General features: G+C 37.6%; 1 protein-coding gene across 7 annotated transcripts in view; it reads right to left on the bottom strand.

The window, feature by feature from the left end:
* The window catches only part of RAPGEF2 (Rap guanine nucleotide exchange factor 2), a 239,589-nt gene that overhangs the window by 132,904 nt on the left and 89,598 nt on the right, over positions 1-17,087 (bottom strand). For all 7 annotated transcript variants that reach the window (XM_077761468.1, XM_077761465.1, XM_077761469.1 and 4 more), the window contains exon 4: positions 9,494-9,577. In XM_077761468.1, coding sequence (XP_077617594.1) covers positions 9,494-9,577 — 84 coding nt within the window. The remainder of the gene's footprint in view (positions 1-9,493; positions 9,578-17,087) is intronic.

Genomic DNA, 17,087 nt, shown 5'->3' with positions numbered 1-17,087 from the left:
CACAGTTCATGAGTTCAAGTCCCATATCAGGCTCTATGCTTGTTTTTTTTTTTTTAAGTAATAAATTTTTATATTATTATTTTTAGCAGGCTCATTACATCACAGAATAAAAGGCTATTTTTCTTAGGCTCCTGGGCAACCTGAAGTGGTCATGTAAGTACCTCTAGATAATGTAATATAAAAAGAAACATTGCTTGAAGAAATCTGATTGGGAGAAAGTTAACTTTTTTGTTCTCCTGCCTTTCCTCCTGCTGCAGACAACAGCCACCTTGTGGTCTGACCTGATGCTTAAAGTGGAAGCGATGTGCACACACAAGTGGAAAGAAGGGTGAAAGCCTGTAACTTTTTCACACTGTGGAGCCACTATACCATCAAGGACCATCTACCATTAGGGTTCTTTTATGTGACCAAAAAAATTGGGCCCTGCTGTGTTTATGCAATTGTTTTATGAAACCAAATACAAATACAGTAAGCAAAGCGATATCCAACAAGATGCCATTTGCCGTTCTGCTCCTTCTTCTGCACTCCCACACACACTGACCAGGACCAAGTTCTCACAAGTGTTCCCAGACTCCTTCCTTTCATCATGTCACAGCTGCATTCTTTTCCTAACCAGACTTTCAATAAATCATAGGTTACTGAAAAGTTATTTCTAAAAGGGAGTATGTTGGGGTGCTGGGTGGTTCAGTTGCTTAAGCATCTGACTTCGGCTCAGGTCATGATCTCATAGTTTGAGCCCCGCGTCGGGCTCTGTGCTGACAGCTCAAAGCCTGGAGCCTGCTTCAGATTCTGTGTTTCCTTTTCTCTCTCCCTCCTCTGCTCATGCTCTGTCTCTCTCCCTCTCAAAAATAAATAAACATTAAAAAAAAAAGTTAAGGCAATATGTTAGCGTATATCATTAAACTTTTTTAAAGTGATTTTTTTTAAAGGGCAAGTTTAAAATACAATACTGGGGGCACCTGGGTGGCTCAATTGGTTGAGCATCTGACTTCGGCTCAGGCCATGATCTTGCAGTTCATGAGTTCAAACCCTGCATCACACTCTGCACTCTGCTGACAGCTGAGAGCCGGGAGGCTGCTTGAAATTCTGTGTCTCCCTCACTCTCGCTCCCTCTCTCCTCCTCCCACACTCATGTTCTGTCTCTGTCTCTCAAAAATAAGCATTTAAAAATTAAAAAAAAAAATTCCCATAATGATGAAATTTCTCTTTCACCAGCTCTTATTTCACCAGCTCTTCCCATTTTCCACCAAGCAACTCCACCACTTCACTGAGACTGGTTCCCTCAGGTCACCTACGACCTCCTAGCTGCTAAATCCTAAGGCAATGTCTCTATTTTCACCTTATCGAATCCCCTTGCATCACTGGACAAACTGACCCCACAATTCCTTCTCAAAACACTTTTTATCTCGGCTTTGGTGACACACTGGATCTCTGCATTTCAACACCATATTCTAGGCAGGCACACAGAGGCAACTCAGTAACACTGGCAGAATGAATGAGATAGGAGGGAACGCAGATATAACCGCAGATGAGCAATTTAGGACAGAGGTCGATAGGACTCACTAATACTAATTAAGCATCAAGTTGAGGACTCGCTTAAAAGGGCATAACTAATAGCCCAGGGTACTCTTTGGTGCTAGAAATCAGTTCTAGTCATTATGCTCATTGCTTTTGAGAACACTTTTGGTAAACAATTCTCCTAAGATATTAAGTTGTCAGGACACCATCCCTCGTAGTGATTAATTTTAACAGAAATTTTTAAAGAAAAATATACTTATTTACTCTTGATAACAATTTGTTTCACTTAAAAATTAATCTATGAAACAGAATGCTTTTGCAATCTCAATAAAAATATGTCAGTTTTTAGAACATTGTTGTTGGATTAGGTGTAGGCAAAATAACTGTGGAAGACGGAAAGGAAACAGTTGAGTCCAGTAAGACTGATTCACACACACTCACATTTATGTATATGTGTGTATGTTTTAACCCAATTATATATGGAAGTATACACATCTTTTTTATATGTATAGATCAAATTGAGCATTTTTAAATTAAAACAGGAGTATGTTCCCATGATTCTATGCCTAACTGCCCATCTCCATTAACTGGTCAACCACAAGCCCCAATCATTTGCTTCTGCAAAATAATGTGGTAACGGGTTGTACAAGACAGGGTCTGAAATAAGTGGTTCTTATTGGCCCTTACTAATTCTTCAATCATCCACTAACTTTACATTATTCCAAATATGAATTAAACAAAATCTTATGGTTTCTCTTAGGAGAAAGGAAAGAAAGAAAAGAAGGGAAAGAATCAATTTTTTCTTTTAAAGAAATAAACAACTTTTAGTAATGCTGGCTATGTAGAAAACTTCTAAAAAAAATCTATGTATCATGTCATTTAATCCAATTATAAGTTACTAATATCTCCCCATGATGGAAAGGAAGATATGTTAGAGCAATACATTACCTTAAAAACCGAATGAGAGCAGCTTTAAAATGACTTTTACATTTTTTTTTTTAAATTTTATTTTTCCCATTCCTTCTTCTGTGACTACAATCTCACTTCCATGCTTAATCTATGCTATCATTATTGTGATTTGGCCAATAACTGAAGGTAAATCTTACCTCTAATGTGCAATTTCCAGAGCTCTGATCTTCACCCTATCTTCATGGCATCTGGATATACACTTATTGTCCAATAAAGCTACACTTCCATAACATGACTTGTCAGTGAGTTATTCTTTTTCTTTCTTTTCTTTCTTTCTTTTCTTTCTTTCTTCCTTCCTTCCTTCTTCCTTCCCTTCCCTTCCCTTTCCCCCCCTCCCTCCCTTCCTTTTCTTTCTTTCTTTTGTGAAAGAGAAAGAGAACATGCCAGGGAGGGCTACGAGAAGGGAGAGAGATCATTTTTTTTAATGTTTATTTATTTTTGAGAGAGAGACAGAGTGCAAGCAAGGGAGGGGCAGACAGAGAGGGAGACACAGAATCTGAAGCAGGACCCAGGCTCTGAGCTGTCAGCACAGAGCCTGACGCAGGGCTCAAACCCACGAACCATGAGATCATGACCTGAGCCGAAGTCGGATGCCCAACTGACTGAGCCACCCAGGTGCCCCAGGAGAGAGATAATCTTAAGCAGGCTCCATGCAGGGCTTGATCTCATGACCCTGAGATCATGACCTGAGCTGAAAACAAGAGTCAGAGGCTTAAACAACTGAGCCACCCAGGGGTCCTATCAGTGAGTTATTTTTTTAAAGCCATATTCCATCTCCAGTAAGGCATCTTATAACACATTTGTACTTTTTCAAGGATATGATTTTCTAATCCTATACAACTTTTTACATGAAATAAGGAACAGTTAGTTGTGTTATCCATCTTACTGCATAAATACAGAATCACTCTTCCATTGTTTCACCTTCTTCCATTACTGGGGAAAAAAAAACCTAGCAAGTTTCAGAACAATCAATTAACTTATCATGTAGCACTGGCAAGCAGAAAGTAGGCCTGTGATTTTTAAACTCAAGTAGCTCATTGTTTGTCATGTGAATCATAATGAGAATAGTATTTCAGCCTCTCAGAACTGATTAGTTAAATGTCTTGTTTCCCCACTTATCCTCATTATAGCTGCCAGCTCTAATTTAAAATGTGATTATTGAGAGTACCATAGCATAATTTTAATTTTTAAATTGTGGATATATTTGGTATCAATGAGAGAGAAGCACTACTTGTAAACGGACACAGCCAACAAATAAATGGTGTGTGCACTTCCCCTAACCTCTTGCCAATGTTACTTGGTATCTAACTTACCAACTATCCTAGCCGTTCCAACCAACTTAAACAGCTTTGTAAACTAGACTTCCCATTAATGCCACCATCACCAATGCTTTTGCAACTAGTTCGCTCCCTAAAGTGCATGTCTGTTCTAGATAAATGTCTATTCTTGTGATTCCACTCAAGCTATTCCTTATGTATGAACTGCCCCTCCTTCCATCTTATTTCTGTGCCATCACTCATGCTCTTTCGTATGTCCAGACTTCCTTTCCAACCACTGTCCAACAATCGAAATCATAAACCTAACTTAAAATTCACTTCCTTAAGAGCTAGTCTTCATTATCACATACATTAAAACACCATTAATTTTGGAAGGTCTTTTGCATTTTGTGTGGTTTTTGCTATATCAATTTACACTGTATTATTTAATGATACCTAGGCCATTTTTTCATACTTCATATAGAAGTGCCTCATCTCCCCAACCAGACATTAAATGATGTAACAGGGGGCACCTGGGTGGCTCAGTTGGTTGTGTCTGACTTTGGTTCAGGTCATGATCTCACAGTCTGTAGGTTCAAGCGCTGTGTCAGGCTCTGTGCTAATAGCTCAGAGCCTGGAGCCTACTTCAGATTCTGTGTCTCCCTCTCTCTCTGCCCCTCCCCTACGCACTCTCTCTCTCAGTCTCTCAAAGTAAAATAAAGACATAAAAATTTAAAAAAAAAAAAATGATGTAACAGCAGGAGTCAACCATTTTTCTTCCTCTGCATACTCGAGAACTTACTACAGAGACCATACAGTAGGATTTGATGCAAGTTTCAACTACTATTTGAAATGACATGGCAATATATCTCAAAATTTATACTCTACCAAACCTATTTTAGAATGAGACAGAATGACCCATAAATATGAAAGGGGCCTAAGAACTAATCCTAAATTTTTCTGGCAGTTCAATGTCAGCAGTTTCCACGGACAGTGCTTTGTCAGCATGACACTTACGGAATACAGATCACTTGTCCCACTAAGTCGGCTGCCTGACCACCTGGGAGCTAGGCCCTAACATCCGTGCTCTGGAAGCTTCCAGCCCTCTGTATAGATAGGTCTTTGTCCCCAATTCCTCTGGCTCCCATCTTTGATTTCAACCCATTTCTTGGCATCTTCGAAGTTTTGAGGATATGGCTAGCCCGGGCTTATCTTTTCCTTCAAACTCACAGCCCCTACTACACTGATATGAAGAGATTTGTTTACTAATTGCTCTGTATATAAAAAATATAGAAAGTTTTTAACTATCAGAGCAATAAAAATATTATTTATGTTTAAATGTGGCATGCACGATCATTTCTACTAAAAGGCCCTTCCCTGGAGGCTTCTATGATAAAGTTGACTCTATTGAGAAAACCAGGTTCAACATTTTAATGAAGTGATTTTTTTTTTCCAGGACTACAATCTACATAAACTCAAAGAAAGAGTCTGTATAGCAATAATGTTTAAATATCTAGCATTCTGGTTTTTTGCAAATAAATGTAAAATGACTGACAACTTAGTAGAAAAAGATTCTAGCTCTATGAGTCAATATACAATGTAGGTAAACTGTCTTCTTCTCTAACAAACAATCCAAACGGTAAGTCAAAGTTTAGAAGCACAGCTTAAGTCTATCTTTAATATCTAAAATCCTCAACATTTCAAAGAAGCCAGCAGCCAAAAAATAACATCTTAGTCCAAGTTATCAAATTGTGAATTTACTACAAAATAGGTTTCGGCATTCACAGCATGGGACAATTTTAAAAGTGGGAAAAATTTAAGTATGTAACAATTTCTATTGAAGTTCCATAAATAACGCTGATTTAGAACACATTAGTTCAATGAACATTATTAATATCTTTCTTCCTATTATGTAGCATAAACAAAAGTACATTAAGAAAACCACTTCTAAACCTACAACTTTAGATAAGATGGTTTTCATCTATTGCTTTCCAGCTCCACTGTTGTTGCAAATGATGCCTTTGAAAAAATTAGGGGGCAAGAACTCCTTCTTCAAAATATTTCACCACTCCTTGCTTATCGCGATATATTACTATGGTTAAAACAGCACATCACTGAGTTGTTCAGTACACAACCTGCACAACTCAGTGACTACCACTGCTCTGCTTACAGGACTGGAAAAACACATCCAGTTCACACTGTTTCTGTCTTCACCCATGACAAATGCCCCCTCTGACATTTTTCTAAACGAGAATGACAATAACCTTTGTTGCATTCCTAAATTACCTTTGCCCACTACCTTTCTGATCAAAGAAACTGAATTTATTTTTATATAAGACTAAGAAAAACATTACTATAAATTGTACATTGCTTCAACACTACAAATTTTACTCCAATAAGAGTTTAGCCCTATCTTAGGGCAACATTGTATGTAACAATATCATAAATGACATTACAGCCACTTGTACAAATACCAATGTTTCAAAACTCGATATATTTCTAATAGATTTACAATAAAACTCATAAAAACATCCATATCACTTAAATTGCTTTGAACAGAAAAGAGCGAGTAAGCCATCACTGATAGTCTCAAAGGAATTAATAGACTCCATAAATGTTATAACTCTTATCAAGGAAAATGATTCATGTTTCAACAACATAAAGGCATGCAACCCAAAGAACATTCATCTAAAAAGAAAACAAAAAAAATTTTTTTTAAGAACTATAAAGTGCTGACCTCAATGTCAACTGAGTAATTCAATAAAACAAATGAAATCTAGAAGCTGAATGGCAGATTTTTTGCAATGTATATCATCCTTCTCACTTGATGATAATCAGGTGTCAAAGCAATTTCATGAGAATTAGTTAAAAATATAAAAATGCACTTCAAAGTATTTTGACTCAAAACTAACTGCTTGGGGTGAATTAGCTGTCAAAATGAGTTGAAACTTTCAAGATAAAGATCAGGTTACTAATTATATACACCAATAAACAACTTCCAGACTACCATGATAAAAATATGATAAATGTAGAGAATCATCTGTTTTATAAAACTAGTTGTTTTATAAACCAGAGTGTTACTAACACCTCAACCATACTATTCTTTAATCAAACCTCAGTATTTTCTGGAGAAAGAAATATATATGAATCTCTAATGTCAACCTTCAGCACCAGTAAGGACTCCTTCCTATTAAAACAGTATGAACACTATTCCTAAGGCAACATCACCAAAGGAAACAAACAACTTAGACAGAGCCAATGTCACAGGTGCAACGTGAAGAAATAGTCTATATATAGTACTAGATTGTCATTCAGACTGAAACACCATTCCTTCCTTCATCCCATTAAAGTACTGGCTTGCAAGCATTTGACATCCAGCCAGGGAAAGAGTAACTTATGTCATCTTTTAAAATAATTAGACATTGAGTCCAATGTGTTCATAAAATAGGTCTGAACTACGAGTCCTCTTGCTTCTAGAACAGGAGTTTTCTGAACATTAGGTTCCCTTTCCAGAAGTTAGAACAAGCTGTTACTTGACTAGTTAATGACGGCTGGTACTCAAAAAAGACCATCACAGCCTCCTTCACTGTTCTAGGACCTCAGTCTGCAGACTTGGTTTACATAACAGACCTTGCATCAGTGGAATAATGAAGTCACTAACCTCTGTCCTCTTTTAAGATGCATACATTTCAAATCATAGTCATTAAAGCAATATTTATAATGAAAAGTTATCAAAAATGCACCCTTCCAATCATTAACTAAACTGTGGAAAGCTCATATAACTGAACAATAGGCATTAAGATGCATAAAGAGCAAGCCTTTTAAAGAGTTTTTAATATTACAAGGCAACACTTCCATGTACACATATTGTTTAATTGAAATAAACAATATTACATTGTTTATTAAGTATGCTCTTCAGTATGTGGAACACAGACATGTAAGACTGACTGGAAGACACTGGAGTACTACAGAATTATTACCTTGCATGAGATTATAAGTGATTTTTTTCCATCTCTTTACCTTTGCTAATTTATGCAGTAATTATTACTACTTTTGGTATTAAAATTATATATAATTTGAAAATATACCAATGCTTAAATATTGTTTGGCTATGTCTTCATCAACGTTCATAAACAGAGTTAGCACCTCCAAAAAGAGACCAAAGAATAGGTCCTGTATTTGAAGGAGAAGAGTGTTAATCAATTCTCCATTCCTCTGGGAAACAAAATTCCTAAAACTACAGGAGCTGGTTCATCAGGTCACTCCCAGCTTCCTAGGCAGAATTCCAGGAGGTACAAACACCCCCCACATTATACTGCCAGTTTCCTCAGTCATGAAATGCAGATAATAATTATACCTACCTCCAAGGGCAGTTGCAATATTAAATGATTATACACACACAAACACACACACACGCAATATTTAAAATGGTGACCTGGTAAATGGAAAGCACTATCACAGCCTTAGCTATTTTTCCTTCATCACTTTATTGCTGCTACCGCCACCACCAACGCTATTATCATTACTATAACTATTGCTACTATAAGAACCACAAATAAGCAGGCAATAGAGCCTCTCTCCCTCATGGGGCTATTTTCCAAAGAGAATAATGCCTGCCAGTCTGATCTGGGAGGAGCAGAAGGGCAAAGAGGCATGGGAATTGCACCAGAGATTGTTTTTCATTAGATGCAATGCGCCTCTGGCACTCTTTCACTACCTCCAAAGGCCATCCCAGTGCTTTCTATTACCACACCCAGGCGTGTATAAATTACCTCTCCCTGTCTCACTGGCTCTGACATTTTATAAAATGTTTGTTCATATTTTTAAAATAGATGCTTAACTTGTCCCTGACCCATTCAGAATTATTCATCAAGAATGCACTTTAATATTTTCATGAGTTAAGTTATAGGAGGCCATGTGGGGAACAGTCAATATGCTTAAATAAATATTGTCAATTTAAATATTTATTTAATAAATTTAAAATAAAGATATTTAGTCAGTTAAAATTTTTAAAACTTTGGTCAAAATAAAAAATATTTAANGTAGCGGCTGACACCCTCAGTCAGGGAACTTGAACATATGTGTGTAGCAGATGAGCCCTAACCCTCCTTGGCCACAGCCGATTAGAACTAGGTGCATATCTGCCCCAAACCCAGCCAATCAGGCTGTAGCCTGAAGAATCCAATGACAAGACACAGGCACCACAGTCAAATGACAGAAACATTAGGAACATAAGCTCACAAGTCAATAGTCAGCACATATAAACCAAAATCACAGAAAGAAAAACATTAACAGCCTTATAGAACAGGAAGCTAGTCCACAGACAAACGCAAGAATGAGAGACCATATGGTCCTGGGAAGCAGAAAAGTCAGCAAGAGTTCCTGGCTTTCTATTTCTAGTTGCAGGAGGTCTCCATGAACCTTCTTTGCTTGTCTTTAGATGTTTATGAGACTGTCTGTTACTAGAGACAGATTTTATTCCCAATGAACAAATGTGCCCTAGTCTGATGTGTTCCTATAACAGACAGACATGTCACCAACAGTCTTTTGTTCTTTCCTTTGGTTAAAGAGATTATAACAGTGTTTAAACATAAAGTAGTCCTTTCTTAAAAATCAATGCCCCAAGGTAGTTTCTTGCTTTGTGTTAGCAGAAGGGGAAACAACAACAGAAGAATTCTGCAAAGGAACTCAATTCTACAAAAAGATTTTAAGCTTCATGGAAAATTCATTACAGAATGTCTGTACAATACCTGCTCCTTGGAAGAAACATGGATTCCTTAATGAACACGGAACCAGAGAGAAGTATATACCAGCAGGTCCCAATATCATCAGGACTGAAAAGAAAAAGTAACAAAATCAGATAATTATCTGTGACAACAACAAAATTAAAACATATGTATCACAAAGTATAGTACCCATGTTTCTTTTAGAATCATGAACAATGAAACAGCATAAAACACATACATAAAAATACCATTATTTGACTATTGGAGTGAGTTTTTAAATTACTTTTTATCCCCGGGGTGCCTGGGTGGCTCAGTCGGCTGAGCGTTCGATTCTTGACTTCAGCTCAGGTCACGATCTCATAGTTCATGAGTTCAAGCCCCATAGAGGGTTCTATACTCACAATACAGAGCCTGCTTGGGATTCTCTCTCTTCCTCTCTCTCTACTCCATCCTCACACTTTCTGTCTCTTTCTCTTTCCAGCTCTCTCCCTCTCCTTCTCTCTCTCAAAATAAATAAACAAACTTGAAAAAAAAGCTTCTAAAAAATTATTTTGGTCCCTCAAATAAACTAAAGATATTTATCATTATATTTAAATGTTTTAAATGTTCCTTAGACATATTACACCTAGCATCCTAAGTTTTTTTAATCTTTTGATGTTTTTGAACTGAAAATACTTTCCCTTGCTTCATAAAACAAAATGTAAAGAAGTAAACAGCGAAACTCCGTTTTGCCAACCTTTTCCCATCTACTAAGGTCCCACGTTTTTCTACCACACTTGTTAGATATTCCTTCAGAATTTCTTTCTGTGAATGCACAGAGGAACAGACATCTGTTCTTACTCTCTACACAGTCTTTTTTCCTTTGTACGGAAAGATGGCATCCTCTATAGTGTTCTTTCCTTTGTGGTTACTCTGAGATCTCTGCATGGGAAGCCAGCTTTATTACAGATGTGTCCTATTTGCCTTAACCAACTGCTAGTGACAGTCATTTCTATTGTTTTTCATCATTTGCAATTATTTAAAAGTAAATAAAACTGCTATAAGTAACTTTGTGCATACGGTATTGACTATAATCAGTCACTAGAAGTGCAACGATTGGGTCAAAGTGTACGCACACTGTCATTTTGATAAATGTCAAACTGTCTTCCACAGGCACTCAGTAACTTATTTGCGTACGGACTCCCACACAGCCTTACTACTACAGTTTGTTATTTAACAAATGCTCCACAATTTTAGGATCAGGCCTTATTCTAGGTGCTTAGAATAGTTTGGGAAACTTCAACAACAATGACGAAAAGGCCCCATCACTCGTGGAGTTTATATTCTGGTGGGACGATACAGATAATAAACAATAAAAATAATAAATAGGTAAATTATGAATCAGTGCTCTGGGGAGAGAAATTAGTATAGGTTAAGGAAAATGGGGGGTGGGCAAGGTAAGTGTCACTGAGAGGTGCACATTTGAGTAAAGGAAGGAGCTGACAGCCAGCTGAGTTTCTAAGGGACCAGCCTTCCAGGCAAAGGGCAGGGAGGATCCAGAGTTAGTGCAGAGGCTGATGTGGCCTAGTAAGGAGGACAGGATGGTGTGGCTGAGGCACGGTGGGGGAGGAAGCCACAGGGGGGCACGAGGAATTCTACCATTGAGGCTTTTTATCAATCTTTTCGGTCTTTGCCAGTCTGCTTGATGAAAACGTTACCTCAGTGTGATTTTTTTTTCATTTCTTTTTCTTAGTATTGTTACAAGAGCATCTTTTTTCTTATTTTCAGGAGTCCTATCTTTTTCTGTGTAATCAGTTTACTACTTTTAACCAATTTTCTATTAAGTTGTGGAACTTTTTCTAATCTAGAAGCACTTTATAAAAATTGTGTTTCGGGGCACCTGGGTGGCTCAGTTGGTTAAGGATCTGACTCTTGATTTCAGCTCAGGTCATGATCTCATGGTCATGAGACTGAGCCCCACACATCAGATTCCGTGCTGGGCATGGCGTCTGCTTAAGATTCTCCTTTCTCCCACACCCTCTGCCTCTTCCAACTGCATGCACATACTCACTCTTGTGCTCTCTTCTGCCTATATATATAAGTTTATATATATATGCGCCAAGGGTTGAAATTATGAGCTAATGGCAAAAGCTGAATCTTGGAATAAACTTAACTGGGCATTTCTAAATAACCTAAGTCTTAATGTCACCAGTAATGGGTAGAAAAGAGAATCCTAGAGATTAAAAAGGAACACCTGGGGCGCCTGGGTGGCTTAGTCAGTTAAGTGTCTGACTTCCACTCAGGTCATGATTTCACGGTTCATGGGTTCGAGCCCTGCACTGGGCTCTGTGCTGACAGCTAGCTCAGAGCCTGGAGCCTGTCTTCGGATTCTATGTCTCCCCCTCTCTCTGATCTTCTCCTGCTCATGCTGTCTCTCTCTCTCTGACTCTCAAAAATAAATTTAAAAAAAATAAAATAAAGTAAAATAAAATAAAATGGAACACAAAACTCAAAACAAAGTAGTACTTTACAAGTCTCTCTGATCAGCCAAAATGGACACTTAGAAAAGACCTAAAATTTTTTTAGACTGAACTAAGAACTATAATGGACAACCGATTTGACGCCAACACAGCCCATTCTGCAATCAACAAAATGAAAGCCACAAAGTCCATGTGTATGACAAGGTACTCTGAAAGCCGCCTATGTTTTATTTCATCAACAAGGAAAAAAATTTTAAAAACAAAATTTAAACAGACCACTACAAAATGATCAGTTCACTCCCAGTATAGTTAGATAGAAGGACTCTGAGGTAATCAAAAAGGAATGATGTCCTTTAGGACTAAACCCAAATGGCAAGTGCAGACTCGGGAGTAACGGGGAAGAGGCAGGTGTGTGATCTGGTGCCGTACTTTCCCCACCGCATTTCCTTCTGTTCCTCAACACAAACCCACTACCGCTGACAGGCTGCTTTGCAGTCTGTCCCTTCCTACCTCTGTTCAAGATATTTGCCTTTCTCCATCTCCAATCACATTGCACCTCAAAGGAACAGCTCAGACCCTTTCTTTATTAAAATCTTCTCACTCANTGGGGATGAGCACTGGGTGTTATGTGGAAACCAATTTGACAATAAACTATTTGTAAAAATAAATAAATAAATAAATAAAAATAAAATAAAATCTTCTCACTCACTGTTTTCCAAATTCCAAAATATTTATCCCATTTAATTCCATTCTATTTTATATTTTTCTCTATTGAACTCTGAGTCCTGAAGTATCTAGGGATCTTCCTCCAACTGCATTCAATCTCCTTGTAGACAGAACTCTGTGCTGCACCAGGTGGAAAGTGGGCACCATTCTAGTTATCATTTGCTCAGGTAAATCAGATCATGCTTCTGCTTATAACCCATGGTCCCCTAACAACATAAAATCCAAACCCCTTGGCAAAGCACATGAGGGAAGCAATATGTGGCTATGCACAGGACAAAGGTTTGGGAACATATATTCTTTCCTACTAGCCATGTGATCCTGATGAACTTAAATTCTGAGATTCTAGTTCTTCTACTGTCAAATGGGCCATCACTACCTTTTTCACAATGTTACTTCGATTTAACAAAACAGTATATATGCAGTGCCTTGCATAATAGGTACATAAAAAAATGCTGCTTCTCTTCATTTCTTTTCCTCTCTCATGACCATTTCTAAAAGGGACAATGTACAACTTTACTCTTTGCTCATCACCCCAAATGTCCTGTACTGCAAACTTCACCCTGTTCGGCCATGCTACACTTTTTTCCCACCAATGCCTCAGGGCCTTTGAACAAACCTGCTGTTCTAGTTTCTAAACAGTACCTTTTATCTAGTAAACTTATTACTCATCCTTTCAATTCCAGGCTAACTACCACTTCCTCCGAGAAATGTTTTAGTAGCTTCCAAATAAAGTGAGTCACTTTCCTCCTGAGTTCCCAGAGCATTTTGCACATGCTCACATTAAGCAGTTGCCACAGTCATAATATTTATTTTAGGAGTGTTCCCCATTAGCTTTTAAACTCCTCTAACTCACCAACACCCCCAATATATACACTATGCAATGCTTAACTGGAATCCGGCTATTTTATTAATTAACTAATAATTTAATAGACATCAACTCAGACATAGTATTTAAAGTGAAAGTCAAAGATGTGAATGTCAATTTACCAGTGATCAGAAAAATGAAACGAGGCTAAAAGAACTTCCTTAGCAATATCCTGTCAGTCCACACGGGGGCGATGTCTCCACGTGAAAGAGCTGTGTGTGTTGCTCACATTCCTTATTTATAAAGCAGGAAGCTAATACAAGTGATCAAGTTGAAGTTGACAAGGGGGTTGAAAGAATCATTCATCACCATCAAAAGAAAACCGTTTAACTCAGCAAAGATGCCTATTAGAGAGCAAAAAAGCAACATGAAAAGGCTACTTTATTCAGTTGCTAATACAATATGAAAACTTAAAGGAGTTTTGTGGAGCCCTATCAACCCAAAGGGCCGCTTATGGGAATAAAGGAAAGCGAGGAGAGAGAAAGACTTGTAACAAAACAAGAGTGGCGGGAGTGGGGGAAGCAGCTGTGGACAAAGGATACTTAGCTGGCGTCATATTCAGCTCAAAATAGATATCTAAGGTGGAGAGGGGTGGTGGCGACAAACAGTAACCGAAAACACGGTTAAACATGGTGCCCTCACAAAACCCAAACAATTTTGGACCAGAAATTAGTGCTTTCCAAGATGACCCTGACAAAACCTGGCATGAGGAGGGCTTTGGTAATTCAAGAAGGAATCCCTCCCACTTGAGCAGATCACATGCAACACGTCATTGTAAGAAGTCAGAAGTGACCCAGGGAAGTGAAGAAGCACCTCTACAGGGCTTTCTCCGGGCGACACAAACACGGGCATTAGAACACAGAGAAGCAAGGACACGGCACAGTCATGGTGAATAAGAACGGGTGATAGCAGCACCAGTGACATGTGTGCAAACAGTGGTAAGGAAGACCAGTCGGAGAAGAGTGCACAGCAATCTCAGAGAAGTTACGTACCCCTAAGACCCCACACATCAAACACCAATTTTGTGGATATTTTAGAGAGGATGTGATTCCATATTCAAACAACAAAGCCGCTGGCATCTGAGAGAAATGAAGGCAGGATTCTTAGCACTTTCATGTGGGCTACTGGCTCCTCATCAGGGGTAAAACACCAGAAAGGGAAATAAAATGAAGACTAACAAAAACTCCAATAACTAAGCGGAGACAGCTAGCCAGGAATCCCAGAGAGCCAGCCACCAGTGATCCAAACTAGGAAAACACCTGTTTCTTTTTCTGTATCCACTATCTGAGCAGCAGCATCCAACCAGAGGATAAAACCAGAAATCAGAAAATCTTCTTATTCTCCTTCTCCACAGCCTATCGTCACATTCTTTTGGTGTCTCCCCATCCCCAGTCCCCAGGCCTCTCACTAGAAGCCCTCTGCTCAAGTGTGGGTCCTTATTTCTACTCACCTATACTGTCATTATACTCTTCTGATGGGCTTAGATTTGCACTCTCAAATATACAATTATGCCAAAAACCAACATGAAAATAACTTTGCGTATTTACAGCAAATTACCCTCTATCCTTTACAGGAGGCCAGCAGTTCGTTCACATCAGAGCCCCTTGGGACTACACGTTGTCCAACCTTCTTCTAACCATAATAGCTACTGCTATTGAGCTAAAGAGGATTTCCTACGAACAAAGTGTTCCATGGCTTAAAAAAGCAGTTCTAACAATGGCAACCTCCCAACATGCAGATGGCTTTTTAGATACACAATAATTTCAATCTTTTTCACAAATACATTACATCATTTTGTTACTGGGTTTATCAAAAAGTTTAATCATTAGTTGTTTGTCTGTTTGTTTGTTTGGGGTTTTTTTTTCCTGATGGGACTGTAAGCTAGCTATTAGCTCAAAGACCAAATATGTATTATTTGTATTATTTATTTTTGTATGGCCAATGGCACAAAGTAAGCTCACCAGATTAACTGATGCAACACAGCACTATAAGTGACCCTAAGAATATTAGGTCAAAAGAAAAGCAAACCCACACCATTTTTACTGAGGCATAAAATATAAAATCTATTTTAGAAAGAGCTCTACCAAGAGTTAAAGGTTTTAACATTTATATTTTTAACCTATAGAGAAGCAATATTTTATTATAAAAGTATGTACCTAATATTTAATTATACATAAATATATGAATTACCAAACCTATGAAATATAACACACTTAAAAAGTAGAGGGGAACTTTCTATTCTATTTCATAAAAGTTATAAATTGTAAGTACATCACTCCACTTTTGTAAAAACTCTGGGGGGGAAGCACCATTTTAACATTAAGTTTCTCAGAAAATCTTTATTCTCCATTCATTAGCAACTCAATTACAGGGGCTTGGAACCATGAAAAGTAATGTATCATCAGTAAGAACCCTGAAAACTGATGAAAATATTAAGGCTATTTCAGCTTCATTGGGGGGGAAATCAGTATTTTGAAAATATTGGGAATACAGTAGGCATCTATTTTCTAAAAATCAGATTTCACTTAACCAGCAGAATGAGCACTATAAAACTACTGAAGAACTAGTAAAGCCCAAAATTATGTAGCCTCATTAATGGAACCATTCTTAAACTTGTAAAATTCATTTTTTTTTAAATGAAATGATGTCTTGGGAGACATTAAGTTATTCAAAACACTTTTTTTAATGAAAGAAAAAATGTCATTGCAGATTACATATTTATTACAATACACCAATCAGTCATTCAGCTATACTGAGGGTGGAGGGATATATTTGAGGGTTCAAGAAACAATTTACCAAATTTAAAAGAGCAGCCAAATCTGAAAAAAATTGGCTCTGGAAAACTACCACTAACTCAGACTTAACAGGATGAAATGAAAATCATTATATGAGAGTTCAGAGGTTTTGATTTGCTAAGTAGTTTCACAAAAATTTGATACAAAGAATCTAACACCTAACATGCTGTCAGCTCTTTTATTACAAAATTAGACCCACAATGAAGGTCTTTATCTGCGGGTCTTCCTTTGAAAAAGGAGTATCTTCCTTTAAAATAAGGAATTTAAAATAAATTCAAAAAATAACAGAGAACAGACTAATGAAAAATTCTGTAGTAGGCACAGCAAATGTAAACCTGAAACAAAAACACAGTGCCTGCCCTGACAGAGTTTACCAACTAAGTACATTTTTGAAACGTTCTTACTCTTCCACCCACCACAAAAATAAAACATCTTAAAGACCGATAGTAAATACGAAAATATTATTGCTATGAAACCCTACAGTGTTACCATGTGTATATAAAACAGTCTTCTCAAGCACATCTACATGTGGGTATATGTGTATATGCAAGTGTGTGTGTGTCTGAATTTTCATACTTGCCTACAGCACATGTGTTCCTCACAACATGCCAAGCTTGGTGGCTGAACATTCTTGTTCTACAGTCCCGTGCAAAGGCTAATTCTTTCAAAATATCATTTCTTCATGGAAATGAAAATTTTAGGTTTCATAATTTTCTCTATAAACACATACAAGTAGAGCAAAATTATGGACACACGGACAACAGGGATACTTA

The sequence above is a fragment of the Crocuta crocuta genome, unplaced genomic scaffold, assembly GCF_008692635.1.
Source record: "Crocuta crocuta isolate KB4526 unplaced genomic scaffold, BGI_CrCroc_1.0 scaffold422, whole genome shotgun sequence".
Classification (NCBI taxonomy): domain Eukaryota; kingdom Metazoa; phylum Chordata; class Mammalia; order Carnivora; family Hyaenidae; genus Crocuta; species Crocuta crocuta.
This window is presented reverse-complemented; position numbering and strand designations above follow the sequence as displayed.